Consider the following 18,582-nt stretch of genomic DNA (forward strand, 5'->3'; position numbering starts at 1 on the left):
TTGGAGAAAGCATGATCTAAGACCTTGACTCTACCCCCACAAACAACAGAAAAACATTTTAAATGTCATACAGTCTACTTAACCCTGCTTAACCTAAGATTCGTAGATTTTATTTATCATAGAGCCCTCTTTTTAAAGGGCACGTCCAACAACATGGCAGGTAGTCCATACAACAAGCAATCCACTTGAATTTACAAAGTTAGGTAGACAGGTCAGTCTCTTAGGTTATAAGAAGTGGGCTCTTTTGACCATACTTTTATAATTAACAACAATTTCAAAGGTATGAAAAGTATGTGAATCTGACCTGCTGGATGGATTTGGAAAGCACTGTTTTCTATCTCGTCTCGGTCATCTTGCAATGACTCATCATGGAAAGACGTTTCTTCACTGCTTCCTTCCAGTCCATTTCGCAAAGCAGCACGCATGTTCAAAGCAATGAAAGTGTCTTCCACATTGCTGCTACTGTTATTTTTGTTTCCAGCACTCTCTGGAGTTTGTGGAATAGGTTTGGCAATAGGATTAGTGTAAAATCGTGATACAAGAGAGTCATCATCTCCATCCTGCTGATGGTTCTCATCAACAGGTTTGCTCAGGAAGCTGAATCTGAAAAAGGAGAAAAAAACACCTTAGCCTTTGGTAACAGTAATGATAATGACAGCAGTTAATCTTTATTAAGGATCTGATATTACATGAGATGATTCAATAAATTTAAATTTATCCTTACAGTAACCATGTGAGATAGGATGTAATTATTATTTCCTAATTTCTAACAAGAAAACTGAATCAAAAGAACTGAAGTTTTAAAATAGAAAAACCTAGGGCTAGAAAGATTGCTCAGTGGGAAAGAGCATGTGGTGCTTTTATAGAGGACCTCGGTTCAATTCCCAGCACATACATGGGTGGCCCACAACAGTTTGTAACTAGTTCTAGGGGATCCGATACCATCTTGTGGTCCCCTCAGACACCAGGCACACAAATGTATGCAAATATACATGCAACCAAAACACCCACATACAAAAAAATAACAAATGAAAACTCCAGAAAATCTAGATCTAGATTTCATAGCCTTAACTGCTCATTTTCTTTTTTTTTTTAATTTAGAGAATACTTTATTAGTTTTTTTAATCAAACCCACGTATATAAGACCTTACATATTTAATACAGTGTGTTACCCCTGTACAAATGGAAAAAACTTAAGTTCAACATTTCTAGACCAATATGGCTGTTAATTTCTGTACAGTGCCAACTCAACACAGTAAACGGGGATACTTTTTTCGAAAGTTGACAGCACAGGTAAAGTTTCAAAAAATTCAAATTATATATCTGTATATATATATTTATATTTATATAAAAAGACCAATAATAGCAGTGTGTTATGCATCAACAGCAGCAACAGCTTTTCCAGTCATCTGAACAAAACTGTAGAGACATCCAGCACACTCCATTAAAAAAAAAAAAGTAAAAAAACAAAACCCGAGAAAACAGCACAGTTCTGTTACTCTGGTGGTACCTGGCACCATTTTTTTTTTAAATTAGCTTCTCAATCATCATCTGGAAAGAAAACATTCTGAGCAACATCATTAAAAACAGCTCTGATAAAGCACGGTCACTACTACGTATCATAAAGCAGGTACAAGCTATTTTACATCCACAGAGGTATGATACAGTACTGTCCTACATCTATAATACTAGAGGATACAATTTAAAAGGCATTATTTGAGACTTGATTCTACTTTTCCAGCAGAGGGCCCAAAGGATGGTGTGACACAGCTTTGTAAAGAAACATACTCTAGACAGGATTTCCTTTTACTAGTGGCACACTTCTAAGGATTCATTCTCTCCATGAATGTCAGCTAAAACCGTTATTAAAAAAATGAAATATCCCTAGAACAAAACCGTATTACCACCGGATTCACATGAAGATGACCTAGTGGAGACAAGCTGGACCTCACCTTACCAACAAGCTATCAAATCTTTAACTGCTCATTTTCAAAGGAATAAATCTGAACACTCCTCTCTTGCTATGTGGGTGTGCTCTAGTGATCAAACTTAGGTCATCAGGCTTGATGACAAAGGCCTTTACTTAGCCATCTCAACAGCCTTGACTTTGATTAAATATTTGACTAAAAAAAAAAACCCACAAAATACTTGCTATGTGGAAATAAATGATTAATGGTTAATGTCAAGACAAAACAGAACTTATGAGAACTGGCTATTTTTCCAGAGACTCATGGTTTGAGTCCCAACACTTGCAAGGAAGCTATCAACAGTTCTAACTCCAGTTCCAGTCAACTTGACCTCTCCTTTTATGGCCTCTGCAGGCACTGTATGCACACAGTGCACATACATACTTGCAGGCAAAACACTCATATGCATAAAATTTAAAAAATCTCAAAATTTGAATTTAAGCTAATATTATAAACACAAGAGGTTCTGAAATACTTTGATGAAATATCTAATTACAAATTAAAGATGGTCCACTATTTTGAACAAAGGAATACCAAATAATCTCTGAAAGCTCACTAATGCTGGAATTAAAGGCATGCACCACTATCTATGCCCTTTTTGTTTTCTAAATTTTCACTAATTTTGTGTCTGAGTGTTTTGTCTGCATACATGTATGTGCACCATGTACATAACTGTTACCTGCAGAGGTCAGAAAAGGCACCAGATACCCAAGAACTAGAGTTACAAGCAGTTGTGAGCAACCATGAGGGTACTGAGAACTAAATTCAGGTCTGATGCAGGAGCAACAAGTGTTCTTAATGACCAATCCATCTTTCCAGACCCTCATTTACTCAATTTAATATTATTTATTTTTATTTTATGTACATGAGTGTTTTGCCTCCATGTGTGTATGTGTACATATGTATACATGATGCTTACAGAGGACAAGAGGGGACAGTGGATCCCCTGGAACTAGAATTAGGAATGGTTGTGTTACGATGAATGGTATACCAGTCCTTTGCAAGAGCAGCTGTGATCTTCACTGCTGACCCATTTCATCAGCCCCTATTTTATTTTTTATGTGAGTCATTGGCTTCAATTAAGTCCTCTGCTTTCAAGACAGGCACTTTACAAACTAGAGCATTTTCCCAACAGCCCCTCAAAAAATTTTCAACCTAGAAAACTATTAAAATATGTTATAGATTATTTTTATTTACATATATGTATCTGTGTGAATGTATGTCATGTGTGCTGGCAAAAAGGTCAGAAGACAGTATTAGATCCTAGCTGTGAGCTGCTTAACATGGATACCAGAAACCAAACTCCATATCTCTAGAAGAACAAGTCCTGCTACCTGCAGAGCCAGCTCTTTACCCTTAAATGTGACTACTGAACACAGATATAATACACATAACACACACACACACGTTTGCTTGTTTATTTTATATGTTAATTTTCCTTGATTAGAATGGGTAGTATTTTAATAATCAGACTAACTATACCTTAAGTAATAAATACAAGTGGTTGCTAAAACTGCCCAAAACCAGACATAAGAATTACAAAGTAGTTTTGTAGAAATTAATCGGAGCTCCAATAATTTTGAGGCTTAAAGTACTCAAAAAGTAATAACATTTAGGTGCCCTTGAATTATAGTAAGGCTATATAAAATTCAACCTTTATAAAATTAGAATCTTTTAAAAGCAAAACAAGAACTATTAGCAAGAACATCTTTAAAAGAATTCAGCTTACCTCTCTCCATTTTCTGGATACTCAGAGGGTGAAGCTAGATCTTCTGAATCATGATTAACAGGAGAAAAGAGATTGCTATTGTTAAGATTTTTCAAAACCAACTTCTTGATGCTCTTTCTAAAAACAGAGACCAAAAGAAAGAGAAACTTAAGGTGTATGCAAATGACTAAACATTAGTTTAAAACTGGAGCCCTAAACAGCACTGCTGTATACCCGAACTCACCTAATAAACTGGACTTAGAGATATTTTAGTGGTGTAATCACAACATACAGCTTCAAATATATTGTGTTTATTTTGGAGAATAATGCTGAGAAGATGCATATTAAAATGGAGAATATCCTTGAAACTGGGTGTATGGCACACAATAATTCCGGCAATCAAGAGGCAGAGGCAAGCTTGGTCTGCTTATCAAGATCTAGGCTAGTTAAGGCTACACAGAGAGACTATCAACTTACCCTTTCCCTCAACACACACAGAATACACAATGTTCTTGTAGTGGTCCCCAAGTTTGGTTCCTAGCTCCCATCACAAAAGGCAGCTTACAACCATCTACAATGACCTGAAATAAGTCTCTCTTCTGGACTCCAGGGACACTCACACTCAAGTACATATCCAACACACACACACACACACACACACACACACACACACACACACACACACACACACACACTTAAAAATAAAAAAAAAAAAACAAACAAAAACATGTAATTTGTCAAAGTCTGATTAGATATAAGCCTGAGAGTGAGCCAGCAAGCAGCATTTCACTATGGTTTCTACTTCAAGTATCTTGCATTTCTGCCCTGACTTCCTCCAATGATGAAAGTATATATATGAAGGAAGTGTAAAGTCAAATAAATCCTTTCCTTTCCCTTCCTTTCCTTTCCTTTCCTTTCCCTTCCTTTCCTTTCCTTTCCTTTCCTCCCCTCCCCTCCCCTCCCCTCCCCTCCCCCCCTTCCTTCCTTCCATGCCTTTGCCCAGTGTTTTACCACAGTAACAAAATGGAAAGCAAAACAGCACCAAGTCTGCTTAACTTCTTGGAAACATGCTACAAAATACAAATGAATACATCTAGCCCTTCCTTCAAAACAAATCTCTCACAATAAAAACATAAAATCACACTTTTCGTCTTTTGTGACAGAGCAATTTACTTATAGAGATATGTGAGTGAAGTATGCACACGTGAGTGGTATATTGGTGCATCAGCAAATGTGGAAGCCAGAGGTGGGCCTTAGGTGTCCCGCTGGACCATTTTCTACCTTGTTTTGTTCAGACAAGGTCTTTTTTTTTCTTGGAGGTAGGCAAACAGACAAGAAAATGCCAGCAATCTTCCTGTCTCTGCCACTACAATGCTTCTTGTATGGTTTCTTATGTGCTTGGGCTTTGAATTCAGGTCCCCCTGCCTGTGCATATGGTCTTAAGCACTGAACCATCACACCAGTTCTCAACCCAAAACTTTAAAAGTTTTGTTAGCTTTATTTATTTTATGTGTATGTTTTGCCTGTGCATGCCTGATACCCAAAGGAAGTCAGAAGATGACTTTGGATTCTCTGGAACTACAACTAGAGAGAATTGCGACATACCATGAAATTGCTAAGAATTGAACTCAGATTCTCTGCAAAAGCGAAGAGCACACAAAACCACTAAGCCATCACTGTGGTCACACTCCCAACCCCTTTTTTATTTTGGTTTTTCAAAATAAGATTTCTCTGTGTAGCCCTGGCTATCCTGGAACTGAATCTGTGTCTTGAGAACACAGAGATCCACCTGCTTTGCTTCCTGGGTGCTGGGACTAAAGGTGTGCACCACCGTTCTTAGCTTTTCCCAACCCATATTTTTAAGAAAAGCTGTAATGAACTTATCATTATTCACCAACCAAGACTTGTAAGTAATGAACTAAAAATAAAACACACTCTTTTCCAATTAAAAAGCTACTACTGACTTTTTCAAAAATGTTTGTGTGCCTACCTGCATCTATCTACCTGCACATTTAGAATAAATAGCCCGGAATTGAAATGCCCTGTCTCCCAGAAATGAACCCATACACCTATGGTCACTTGATTTTTGACAAAGGAGCCAAAACCATCCAATGGAAAAAAGACAGCATTTTCAACAAATGGTGCTGGTTCAGCTGGAGGTCAGCATGTAGAAGAATCCAGATTGATCCATTCTTATCACCCTGTACAAAGCTTAAGTCCAAGTGGATCAAGGACCTCCACATCAAACCAGATACACTCAAACTAATAGAAGAAAAAGTGGGGAAGCATCTTGAATACACGGGCACTGGAGAAAATTTCCTGAACAAAACACCAGTGGCTTATGCTCTAAGATCAAGAATCGACAAATGGGATCTCATAAGACTGCAAAGCTTCTGTAAGGCAAAGGACACTGTTGTTAGGACAAAATGCAAACCAACAGATTGGGAAAAGAGCTTTACCAACCCTACAACAGATAGAGGCCTTATATCCAAAATATACAAAGAACTCAAGAAGTTAGACCGCAGGGAGACAAATAACCCTATTAAAAAATGGGGTTCAGAGCTAAACAAAGAATTCACAGCTGAGGAATGCCGAATGGCTGAGAAACACCTAAAGAAATGTTCAACATCTTTAGTCATAAGGGAAATGCAAATCAAAACAACCCTGAGATTTCACCTCACACCAGTGAGAATGGCTAAGATCAAAAACTCAGGTGACAGCAGATGCTGGCGAGGATGTGGAGAAAGAGGAACACTCCTCCATTGTTGGTGGGACTGAAGACTGCTACAACCATCATTCTGGAAATCAGTCTGGAGGTTCCTCAGAAAATTGGACATTGAACTACCTGAGGACCCAGCTATACCTCTCTTGGGCATATACCCAAAAGATTCCCCAACATATAACAAAGACATGTACTCCACTATGTTCATACCAGCCTTATTTATAATAGCCAGAAGCTGGAAAGAACCCAGATGCCTTTCAACAGAGGAATGGATACAGAAAATGTGGTATATCTACACAATGGAATATTATTCAGCTATCAAAAATGATGACAATTACTCTATGAAATTCATAGGCAAATGGATGGAACTGGAAAATATCATCCTGAGTGAGGTAACCCAATCACAGAGAAACACACATGGTATGCACTCATTGATAAGTGGCTATTAGCCCAAATGCTTGAATTACCCTAGATGCCTAGAACACATGAAACTCAAGACGGATGATCAAAATGTGAATGCTTCACTCCTTCTTTAAAAGGGGAACAAGAATACCCTTGGCAGGGAAGAGAGAGGCAAAGATTAAAACAGACACAGAAGGAACACCCATTCAGAGCCTGCCCCACATGTGGCCCATACATATACAGCCACCAAACTAGATAAGATGGATGAAGCAAAGAAGCGCAGACTGACAGGAACCGGATGTAGATCTCGCCTGAGAGACACAGCCAGAATACGGCAAATACACAGGTGAATGCCAGCAACAAACCACTGAACTGAAAATGGGAACCCTCCCGCCCCCGTTGAAGGAATCAGAATAAGGACTGAGAGAGCTGAAGGGGCTTGAGACCCCATATGAACAACAATGCCAACCAACCAGAGCTTCCAGGGACTAAGCCACTACTCATAGACTATACATGGACTGACCCTGGGCTCCCAACTGCATACGTAGCAATGAATAGCCTAGTAAAGGCACCAGTGGAATGGGAAGCCCCTAGTCCTGCCAAAACTGAACCCCCAGTGAACGGGATTGTTGCGGGGAGGGCAGTAATGGGGGGAGGATGGGGAGGGGAACACCCATATAGAAGGGGAAGGAGAAGGGTTGGGGGATGTCGACCTGTAAACCGAGAAAGAGAATGACAATTGAAATGTAAATAAGAAATACTCAAGTTATTAAAGATGGAGGAAAAAAAGAAAAAAAAAAGGAAAATTAAAGAGAAGGTAAAAAAAAAAATAGAAAAAGAAAAAGAAATGCCCTGTCTCCCAGTGTTATCTCAATGGTGCCTGGTCAAAGGCATCATTTATGTGGGTTTTCCTATGCTTAACATTAACTCTTCCATTGTTTCCTATTTCTTTCTAACTATTCTATTATCTATATCCACAAACAATTCTTATGAGAAATTAAAGATCAGATTCTTTTTTTTTTTTTTTTTTTTTTTGGTTCTTTTTTTCGGAGCTGGGGACCGAACCCAGGGCCTTGCGCTTCCTAGGTAAGCGCTCTACCACTGAGCTAAATCCCCAGCCCTAAAGATCAGATTCTTAACCTGACTGTAACTATTTCTTTTCCTGTGAAGCCTTGAGTAAATTGGAACTCACTGTAGAACAAGCAGGCCTAGAGTATAAGGATAATCCCCTGTGGGGTATGTGGAAGTATCACCTGTCAATAACAAGCTGATGGCCTATTTTCAAATGCAGGAAGTAGAAGGCAGGAGTTCTGTAGAGGAAGATGGGAACTCTAGGAAGCAGTGAGAGTTGGGAAGATTCACTGTCTGGAGAAAGGTGGACGTATGAAACTGAGAAGAGAGCCATGTGGCAGACACAGAACAGTTTAAACGGGTAAGATATGTTATGCGCTATTGGGAACAAGCCTAGTTTATGGTCTGGGCATTTTTTTTTTTAAATAAACAATAAGCTACTGAGTTGCTATTTGGAAATTAGGGCACGGGTAGAAAAGCACAGTTACTCTAGAACTCAAAGCCTCTGCCTCCTGAGTTTTTGGATTAAAAGCTTATACCCCTGTAGAGGTATTTTAATCCAGCGGAAGGATCATATCCAAAAGACTTCATGGCCCATGTTATCTAGATGGAATTCAGATACAACCTTAGTGCATGCCTTTAATCCCAAACAATGAAGGTAAAGTTAGTTTATAGAAAAAAGCCTCATGAATAAAAGTGATGTCTAATTGAATGGCAGATAAAGTGACAAACCTGAGAACATTTTGACAAAATAGGATGTGCCCAACTCTCAGGAGAACAGAGAGGAAACAGGCAACATAAGAGGGAGCAGTGCAGGGTAGAGAGGAAAGGGGCGGATAGAGTTTTACAGAGACAAGTTGCCAAGAAAGAACAAGTGAGACACAGTGAGACACAGTGAGACACAGTGAGACACAGTGAGACACAGGTGAGACCCAGGTGAGACCCAGGTGAGACCCAGGTGAGACCCAGGTGAGACCCAGGTGAAGATAAAGCAGGCCAGAGAATGAGGAGCCAGAAGATCAGAACCTACTGCCAGAGTTAGTGTGAGGCCAGGCACATCAATCCAGTGAGAGGCTGAGAGAAGCCAGAGTGAGTCAGTCACCCTGGAGAGGAGTTTGAGCCAGAACAGCTGAGTTACTAAAACAGTTCAGAAAGAACTAGAATGGGTGTGTATATTCAGCAGTAAGTCTCAGAGGCTGAAAATATTCTAATCTTAGATTAGATTGTAAAGATGCTAGAAGCTTTGAGGATTAGGTTAGCAGACGGATACAGTAAGCCTTGGAGACAATTATGACAGGAAATTTATACACCACCACCATTCAGCAATATTTAACCGTTCTTAAAATATTTTTTTTATACTGTTAGGGGTCCAAAAAGGATCTTATACAAGCTAGGCAAGTACTCTACAATTAAGCTATGTCTGTAGGCCTTGATTAAATATTACAAGGTAATTTGATAAAACCAAAGTAAAATCATGAACATACAAAAGTAAAATCACTCATCAAAATATTTGTCAGGCATTTTACCCAGGGATAATTACATTTATTGCTTAAATAACTATTATCATTTTGTTTAACAAAAACAAAACTCACTTAGGCATAAACGCTCCGTTGGCTAGAGATGGTTCATCGTCATCCAGCCCATCAAAGAGATGTGATTTGGCTGTACCTGTTGTTTGCAAAGCCTTTGGTCTGACTCTGGTGGCAGGGCGAGGTGTAAGTTTATAATGAGTAGGGGTTGTAAGAGCTTTCTGAGCTGCTGGATTGGTTGGTTTCAGTCTCTGAAAAAGAAAAGAAAAGCATAAAGCGAGCTTAATATGGTGGTTTACATCTGTAACCCCTGAAGCTGGTATACTAAGGTAGGCCAAGGCAAGAGGATTATTACCCATTCAATGTCAACCTGGTTACACAGAAAGGCCCAGGCTCCATGTATACATGACAAGGCACTATTTCACTGTCTTAAAAGAAAAAGCATCAAGTAATGTTTTAGTTTATTTCAAATGTATGGTACTAATTTTAATAATCAGAAAACCAAGCCAGGCCAAAGGACTCACATCTTACCCTTCCCACTACCCTTTTGAGAATTCTCTAAATCTCAAAAGAGATTATAGATTTCTCTGTATAGCTTTGTCTGCCTGTAACTTGCTACATAGACCAGGATGGCCTTGAACTCAGAGAAACACTTACCCTTGCCTTCCAATTGTGAGGATTAAAGGCATATACCACCATCTTTGGCTTTCACCCCTTTAATCTCCAAGTTGAAGTCAAACTAAGCTAACCAAATTTCAAATTTCATCTTCTCTTTAAGTATTAGCCCCTTAAGCCAAGGGCACTACCCCTACATCGCATGTGTACAGGAAATGCAGCCTCTGCGCCTGCCTGGTGTTTTGATTACTAAGACTATTTTCTTTCTTCCTTCCTTCCTTCCTCCCTTCCTTCCTTCCTTCTTTCCTTCCTTCCTTCCTTTCTTCCTTTTTTGGAGCTGGGGACCGAACCCAGGGCCTTGCGCTCGCTAGGCAAGCACTCTACCACTGAGCTAAATCCCCAACCTTTTTTCTTTTTTTTCGGAGCTGGGGACCGAACCCAGGGCCTTGCGCTTCCTAGGCAAGCGCTCTACCACTGAGCTAAATCCCCAACCCTAAGACTATTTTTAGACATTTGGAATCTCTATCTTTCTACAGAACTGGCATTTATTTATATTTATTTACCCACCTTTCAATTTCCCACCTCAACTGACTCATCAAACATCTTTTTAAAAATTTTATTTCACTTAGGCAATGATGTTGCACGCCTTTAATCCCAGCACTTGGGAGACAGATCTCTGAGTTAGAGGCTAGCCTGGTCTACAGAGTGAGTTCTAGGACAGACAAGGTTAAACAGAGAAACCTTGTCTCAAAAACAATTCCCCCAAAACCTAGAAGAATTATTTCCTGAGTATATGTATATTTGTGTGCAAATGTGTACAGGCAGGTAACTAAGGAGATTAGGGGAAGGTACTGCATTCAGGTCCTTTGCAAGAGCAGTGACTGAGCCACCTCCAGACTCTGGTCTAACATTTTAAAATGTAGTTGATAACTAGATTTGGAAAATCCTTTACAAATGAGATGTACTAATACAGCATTCTTAACTTATATCCCCAAGACTTCAAAGGTGGAGGGAGGAGGGTAAGAAATTTAATGTTTATATTTAAAAACTGTCATATCTAGTGTGGTAGCACATGTTTTAATCACAGCACTTGCAGTAGCAGAGCAAGGCATAGCTCTATGGCACTGAAGCCAGCAAAATAGAGCAAGACTGTCTCACATAACAAACAAAACAAAAGACTCATAATTTACTTCCTTCCTAGAATGTTCTTATGAACATTCTCAACAAGTTTTTCTGTGACCTGTGCTGGTGAGATGATTCAGCAGGTAAAGGAACCTAAGCCTGATGATTGGATTTTGATTCCAAGAACCCATATAAACGGGGAAAGGAAAAAACAATTCCCAAAACCCATCCTAGGATACACAGGCACAATTGCGAATACAGATATGCATGTATGTCCACACACGAGGACACATAAGATATTTTTCAAGACCTTTTATAACTTAGTGGCTTTGCTTACAATATCCTTAGTTCACATGTTACATCAAAAGAAAAATATCACCTTCTCTGAAAAGTTTCATCAGATTTACACAAGTAAATCTTCTTATATTTTAAAACTTTTTGTTTTTTGAAGAAGGTCTCACTAGGCAGTCCTGGCTAACCTGAAACTTACTAGACCAGTTTGGTCTAGAACTCACAGCAATCTGCTTGTCTTTGCTTCCTGAGTGGTGTCATTGGTATGCACCAGAATACAAAAGGCATATACTTGAAAATTTTTATAAAGGCCATTTACTATACATAATTGTCTTGAGTTCACATTTGTCGCTAAAATACCCTGACAAAAAGCAACTTAGGGCAGACAGGTCTGTTTTAGCTCACAATCCCTATATTACAATGCACCTAGCTGGGAAGTCAAGGCAGGAACCTGAAACAGCTATCAACTCCTATCCACTGAGATATCCACTGAGCCGAGAGGAATAAATCTATGGATGTCAAGTACTCTTATACAGCACAGTGTTCTAAAGCAAGGAAGAATGTGGCCCACACTTAGGCTATGTCTTCCCATATCAATTAAGGCAATCAAGACAATCTCCCCAAGATAAGTCCTGATTAAGTAATCTCTCATTGAGATTCTTTCCAAGTGACGCTAGATTTTGGCAAGTTGACAAAATTAGCCATTACAATAATTCAGTAATTTTTATAGTTTTTACAAAGCTGTGAAACTGTCATCACTAATTCTAGCACATTTATATCACTTCAAAGCTACTCTGTATAGACCACTTCTTTCTTATTCCTTGTCAACCACAAATCTACTTTTTCTACAAATCCTGACTTCTGGATATATCAGCAAAAACAAAATCATGTAGCAACCTGCTGACTTCTCTCGCTTTGTACTTTAAAGGTTCACCCATGTACTCTGCTCCTTTCAATAGATGATGATGTCCATTATATAACATTGTTGACTTATCAAAAAATTGGCTCCTCTATTACTGCATTTACTATCTTAAGCTGCAGTAAATTTAACTTTCAGAGGTATGATTTCCCTCACTGGACAAGTTCATAACATTCTTTCTTTTGTTTGAATTCTTAGCATTAAACATGATGCCTACCTGAGCATAATTGGGCAATAGGTGGTAGGGGCAACATAATATCCATCTAATCACAATCTAGCTTTATGTATTACTTTAAAATGTATCAAAGGAGGCTTGAGAGATGGTTCATCCAGTTAAGTACTTGTCTTGCAAGCAATGAAGCCCTGACTTTGGTACCTAAAAGCCATGTTAGAAAAGCCTTCACCCCAGCTCTGGAAAATCAGAGGCAAGAGGACCCTAACATCAGAACTACCTACTTATTTATTTACCCAATCTTCATTTCTACTTTTCACAAGGGTGAAATGTCAAAATGCAGTGCTCTGATGCTATATATACTTTACTTGGAAATATCTGTTAACTGTTGTCTCTTTGGTCGATTAATCATTTTTAGTCTTTCCCAAAATAATAAAAAATTAAAAAAAAATTTTTTTTTACCTCTTCTTTCTTCTTAGGATCTGACATAGGATTCCGGAAGAGAGGGGAGTCTCCAAAGGGTGAGTATGTTAGACTATTGAGGTGCTGCTGGAGAACAGCCTGCTGGGCAGCAGAAGCATTTGGATCTGTCAAAGCTATTCAAAAAAGAAAAGAATGGGTGGTGGGAGTAAGTTCAAGGATCCAACACATTGGTATCAGAGAACTCAACACTCTTTAAAGGAGTGACATCTTTGAATGTTCAGACCCATTCAATAGTTAAGACAAAGAGCAAACTAAAAACACAAACCATGAATTAAGTAAAAGTAAGCAAAGATGTGGAAATCCATTTCATAAGCGACATTACATATAAAAATTCACTGTAACTAGTAATCAAATACATACAAATCAAAATAGCCTAGAAAGAATGTGTTCTGTCTGCCACTGGCACACATTATAAAACAGCTATAATTTTTACTCTCTAGAAGCAAAGGTTGTTCCAATGCAGTATGATAGCATATGTTTATAAAGCCCAGCATTCTAGAGGCCAGGACACAAGAATCAGGAGTTCAAGTCTAGCCTAGACCACAAACCAAGTTCTAGGCCAGCTAGCTAATTTAATTTTCTCTCAAAGCATAAGAATGAACATTGCCTATCAGCCACAGATAATTCAGAGACCAGACAAAGGCATCAATAAAGACTATATTCATAACATACAAAAATGTAGTATATAAAAAAGAAAACCAGTTGTGGTATACATCCAATGATAAGTTGTTATCAAGAGAATCATTCCAAAAATACTTAAGATTAAAACACCCATCATCTGAGAAAAAAAAAAAAAAATAAAACCAACAGGTTTCTCCTTAACAAAATTTAGAAATAGGCTGAAGCCAAAATATAGTAAGGATATATATTTAAAAAATTCTCATATCACAACTATAAGTTCTCACAATGGGGAATATAAAAGCAACAGCAGCAACCCTTGCCCCATCACCAGGAGAATAGGCAGTTAGAATTAAAATAATATCAGAACAGATCCACATTTAAATCTGGATATATCTAACCAAGGCTTGATGGCTCAAATCTATAATCTTCTCAATGGAAGGCTTAAGAATTGCTATGAGTTTGAGGTCACTCAGGGTACAGAGACCTACCCTGTCTGAAATACACACAAAGCTATACAATGTTCCAGGTTTAGACACTGTTGATATTTAAGGAGTAGTACAAATAAGATCAAGAATTTGGGACCCAGAGAAGATAATAATTTAGAGTAAATCACTGGAATTCAGACGAGTCACTAAAACAATTAAAGGCTATAGACAAAAGTCAGCCATGGTGGCACATGTCTGTAATTCCAGCTACTTGGAAGGCTGAAGAAAAAGAAGTTCAAGGTTAGTCCAGAACATATATACCAAATTATCCTTTGATACATGGTATCACAAATAAACAAAAAGTTATACAAGGAGACTAAGAGGTTTCAGACATAACATGCTAGGCATACAGAGTGCTATATCCCTTGCCTAAGAACTCTATATTTTTACTCATGATTTTGTTACTTAACAGTCACTTACCCCTTAAAAAAACAACAAGCTAACCTACAGGACATACTGAATGGACTTGGCACAAGAATAAAAGACAAAGGATCTGAGAGATGGAGCAGCAATGAAGAGAACTGGCTTTTCCCAGAGGACCTAAGTTTCCAGGGGACCCACATAATGGGTCACAACAACAGTTCCAGGGTATCTGGGAGGTGGATGGAAATACATGCAAGTAAAATACCAACATATGTAATAAGAATTAAAAATCTTTAGCAAGGGCTGGAGAGATGGCTCAGAGGTTAAGAGCATGGACTGCTCTTCCAGAGGTCCTGAGTTCAATTCCCAGCAACCACATGGTGGCTCACAACCATCTGTAATGAGATCTGATGCCCTCTTCTGGTGTGTCTGAAGATAGCTACAGTGTACATATATAATAAATCAATCTTTAAAAAAAATTTTTTTTAGTAAACCCAAGCATATTTAGGAAAACTTGTTTTACATTACAAATATAAAATTTTCTCTGTATCAAAAACAGATTTAGATCTGGAGAGATGGTTCGGCAGTTAAGAGCATCTGTTGGTTTTTGAGAAAACCATAATTCAATTCTGAGCACATACATTGCGCAGTTGACAAATATCTGTAACTTCCTGTAACTTTAGATCCTCTGGCCTATGTCAACATCCAAACACACTTAGCATACGCACGCACGCACGCACGCACGCACGCACGGACACACGCTTAAAAACAAAGTCTTAAATAAAAGGTATGTGTGGAGGGTATGGCTCAATGGTTAAGAGCACGAGTTACTCTTAAAGTTCTGAGTTTAGTTCCCAGCATCTACATGTTGACTCAACAACTATCTGTAATGCAGGTCTAGGGAAACTAACACCCTTCTCTGGTCTTGGCAGGTAGCAGACACACATGTGTTACACATGCATCCCAAACACTCATACACATAAAACAATCTAAAAAAAAAAGTTTTTTAAAGACACAGACATATGAGCAAAAATTAAGAGATCACTAGTGAAACTAATATTGATATTATATTCTAGTCATAATAATTGGAAAACATATCAAAGGAATTGATCAAGTCTTTCTAATGACTGAGACTAATGTTCTTTTCTATTCTCTCCCTCTCTCTCTCTCTCTTTTTTTTTTTTTTTCCCTGAGACAGGGTTTCTCTGTGTGGTTCTGGTTGTCCTGGCCTTTGTCTCCCAAGTGCTGAGAAAAACAGTTCTAGCATACCAATCTGTTTGGAGTAAGGAGATAAAAAGAAGCAATACTTTAGTAAAATTTCTAAAGAGAAAAGTTTAGGTAATAATGAACAAAATGAAGACACTAATCTAGAATAACATATAGGGATGTCATCATGATGAATTTGAGGATGAAACTTCTGCCCAAAAATGGTTAATTAAAATTAGTCTAGTACCTTTTAATTAAGATTTTGTGATTAAAAACTTAAGACATTCTAAAAGCTAATACATTCATAAATGGGGAATAATATATAACTTTAATATAAAACTCTTAAATCAAGAGTTAAGTATGGAGGCTGGAGAGATGGCTTAGCGGTTAAGAGCACTGACTGCTCTTCCAGAGGTCCTGAGTTCAAATCCCAGCACCCACATGTGGCTCACAACCATCTTAATGAGATCTGATGCCCTCTTCTGGTGTGTCTGAAGACAGCTACAGTGTATTATAAATAAACACATCTTTAAAAAAAAAAAAAAGAGTTAAGTAAGGTCATGTATGCCTATGTTCCCAGCACTTGGCAAGTCAGAGGCATGGAGAATTGGGAGTTCAAGACCAGCCTTTGGGGCTGGAGAGATGGCTCAGCGGTTAGGAGCACTGACTGCTCTTCCAGAGGTCCTGAGTTCAATTCCCAGCAACCACATGGTGGCTCACAACCGTCTGTAATGGGATCTGACACCCTTCTGGTGTGCATGAAGACAGCTACAGTGTACTCAAGACCAGCCTTTGTTATACCATATGAGCTACATATGATCATCTCAAAAATAGAAGGCAGAAGAAATAGAAAACCGTATTTGATCAAGCAGGACTAATACAGAAGAAAAAAATGTATTATTCATCTGCAGAAGCCAGGTATCTAACTCAGCAGTCACTGTGTGTCTAAATAAAGTGACACCCAAGTACCAGGGTTTAGAGGCAGGAGGATTCTCAGCTACACAGGGAGTATGAGGTAAACTTGGGGTATAAGAGATCCATCTTTAAAAAAAATAAGTCCACTTATTAAACTATCCAGTGTCATTCTCCTAATTTCCCTGACATTCAACTGGTAAGTTGTAATCCATACAACATGAAAACTAAATAAGCCATGGAAAGGACAAAACCAAGTATTGAATAAAATGGCATCATCCACTACTGAGAATTCATATTCCAACATTTAGAGAACGTTTAATTATACATTTTTAAGGTTATAAAGTATAAAAGAAAAGATTCTGGTAAATACAAAGAGTTGCCAGTGAGGTTTTAATTATTTTATCTTAAAATATGAAAAGTTCACAAAGCAGGATCAAAATTAAAACAATCCTACTAAAGAATCAAAGATATCTAAAAATTTTAGTATCAATTAGCAAACCGAGTGTTTCAAGAAAAATCAATGTCTAAAAATATATGCCTGTAAAGAAAAACATTAAAAGAAATCTTTAGGGTTCTTTATTTGTTCTTTTGAGACAGGGACCTGTGGTAGCTGAGGCTGGCTATGAATTTGCTATGCAGTTGAGAAATACCTTGAATTCTTGATCCTGGTGCCTCCCCAAGTGCCAAGTGGGTACAGTAAAAAGTTATAAGCCATAACAACTATCAATATAAGATTATGAAGATAGGGAGCGGGAGAGTTGGCCTGGCAGTTAAGAATATTTGTTGCTCTTGCAGAGAGAGGATCCATGTTCAATTCCCAACACCCACATGAGGATTCAAAACTGTCTGTAAATCCAGTGCCAGAGGATCAGATTAGCTCTTCTGATCTTCCTGTGCACCTGGTATGCACTTGGTACACTTAGATACATATAAGCAAAATACTCATACACATAAACTAACATCTAAAAACATGAAAAGTAGAAAGTGGAAAAGAGAAGACTAGGGAAAGACACCGATAGCCCACCGGTAAAGGAAATAATATAACTTAGTTGACAGAATCAGTATAAACATACACAGCTTAAATGTATAATGATCTCAAATTGTAGGACAGCACTGTGACAACACCTCATGAATTTAGTCATTTAAAAACTCATTTCTGCCTGGCATACACCTTTAATTCTGGCACCTAGGGGTAGGAGCAAGTGGATTTCTAGGTTCCAAGGCCAGCCTAGTCTATAGACAGCTAGAGTAACACAGAAAACCCCTTTCAAAAACAAAACAAAACAAAAAGCAGAAGAACAAAACAAAATCTCATTTCTGGGGCACAAGAGACAGTTCAATAGTGAGGAGCACTAGTTCTCAACTGCATAGGACTCGTGATTCTCAGTACCCACAGGGCAGCTCACAACTATCTCCAATAACAAGGAATTGGATGCCCCCTTCTGGATACCACAAGTGCCAGGCACAAATAAGGTGCACAGGCTTACAAGCAAGCCAAATATTCATCTACATAAAATAAAATTATAAAACCTTAAAAAAAATGACAAAAAAAAATCCATTTCTTTCCAATACTATATTATGACAGGTAATATTAGCTTTCATTGCCAGTGGTATAGTTTAAATATATTTAAATTTAAAACTAAGATGATATTCTTCTGTTAAAAATAACATAGTTGACACTGTAAAAATTAGGGAAGTACATTCACATGAATGAAGTACATAAGACGTCTTAACAGAAGTGAAAAACTTAGGAAAATTAGTGAGTGTAGAATGTTAACACCAGGGAATAAAGAAAACAGAGGACATAGGTAAGTGAGTTGAATTCTCTACTGTAACAAGTTAAATTTACTTATGTTAAAATGAAATATAATAATATAAGCACATTACTTATTAAAACAAACTTCACCATCTGCTAGATAAATTTAAAATAACAAAAAGGATTTCTAGGGGAGACCAAGCCTAGGAATGGAGGAGGTAAAGGCTAGAACCTA

General features: G+C 38.1%; 1 protein-coding gene across 1 annotated transcript in view; it reads right to left on the bottom strand.

The window, feature by feature from the left end:
• The window catches only part of Nup98 (nucleoporin 98 and 96 precursor), a 96,962-nt gene that overhangs the window by 39,031 nt on the left and 39,349 nt on the right, over positions 1–18,582 (bottom strand). Inside the window, exons 13-16 of the mRNA NM_031074.3 lie at positions 12,981–13,114; positions 9,463–9,650; positions 3,697–3,813; positions 305–603 (exon numbers count right to left, since the gene is read on the bottom strand). Coding sequence (NP_112336.2) covers positions 305–603; positions 3,697–3,813; positions 9,463–9,650; positions 12,981–13,114 — 738 coding nt within the window. The remainder of the gene's footprint in view (positions 1–304; positions 604–3,696; positions 3,814–9,462; positions 9,651–12,980; positions 13,115–18,582) is intronic.

The sequence above is a fragment of the Rattus norvegicus genome, chromosome 1 (genome assembly GCF_036323735.1).
Source record: "Rattus norvegicus strain BN/NHsdMcwi chromosome 1, GRCr8, whole genome shotgun sequence".
In the NCBI taxonomy this organism is placed as follows: Eukaryota; Metazoa; Chordata; class Mammalia; order Rodentia; family Muridae; genus Rattus; species Rattus norvegicus.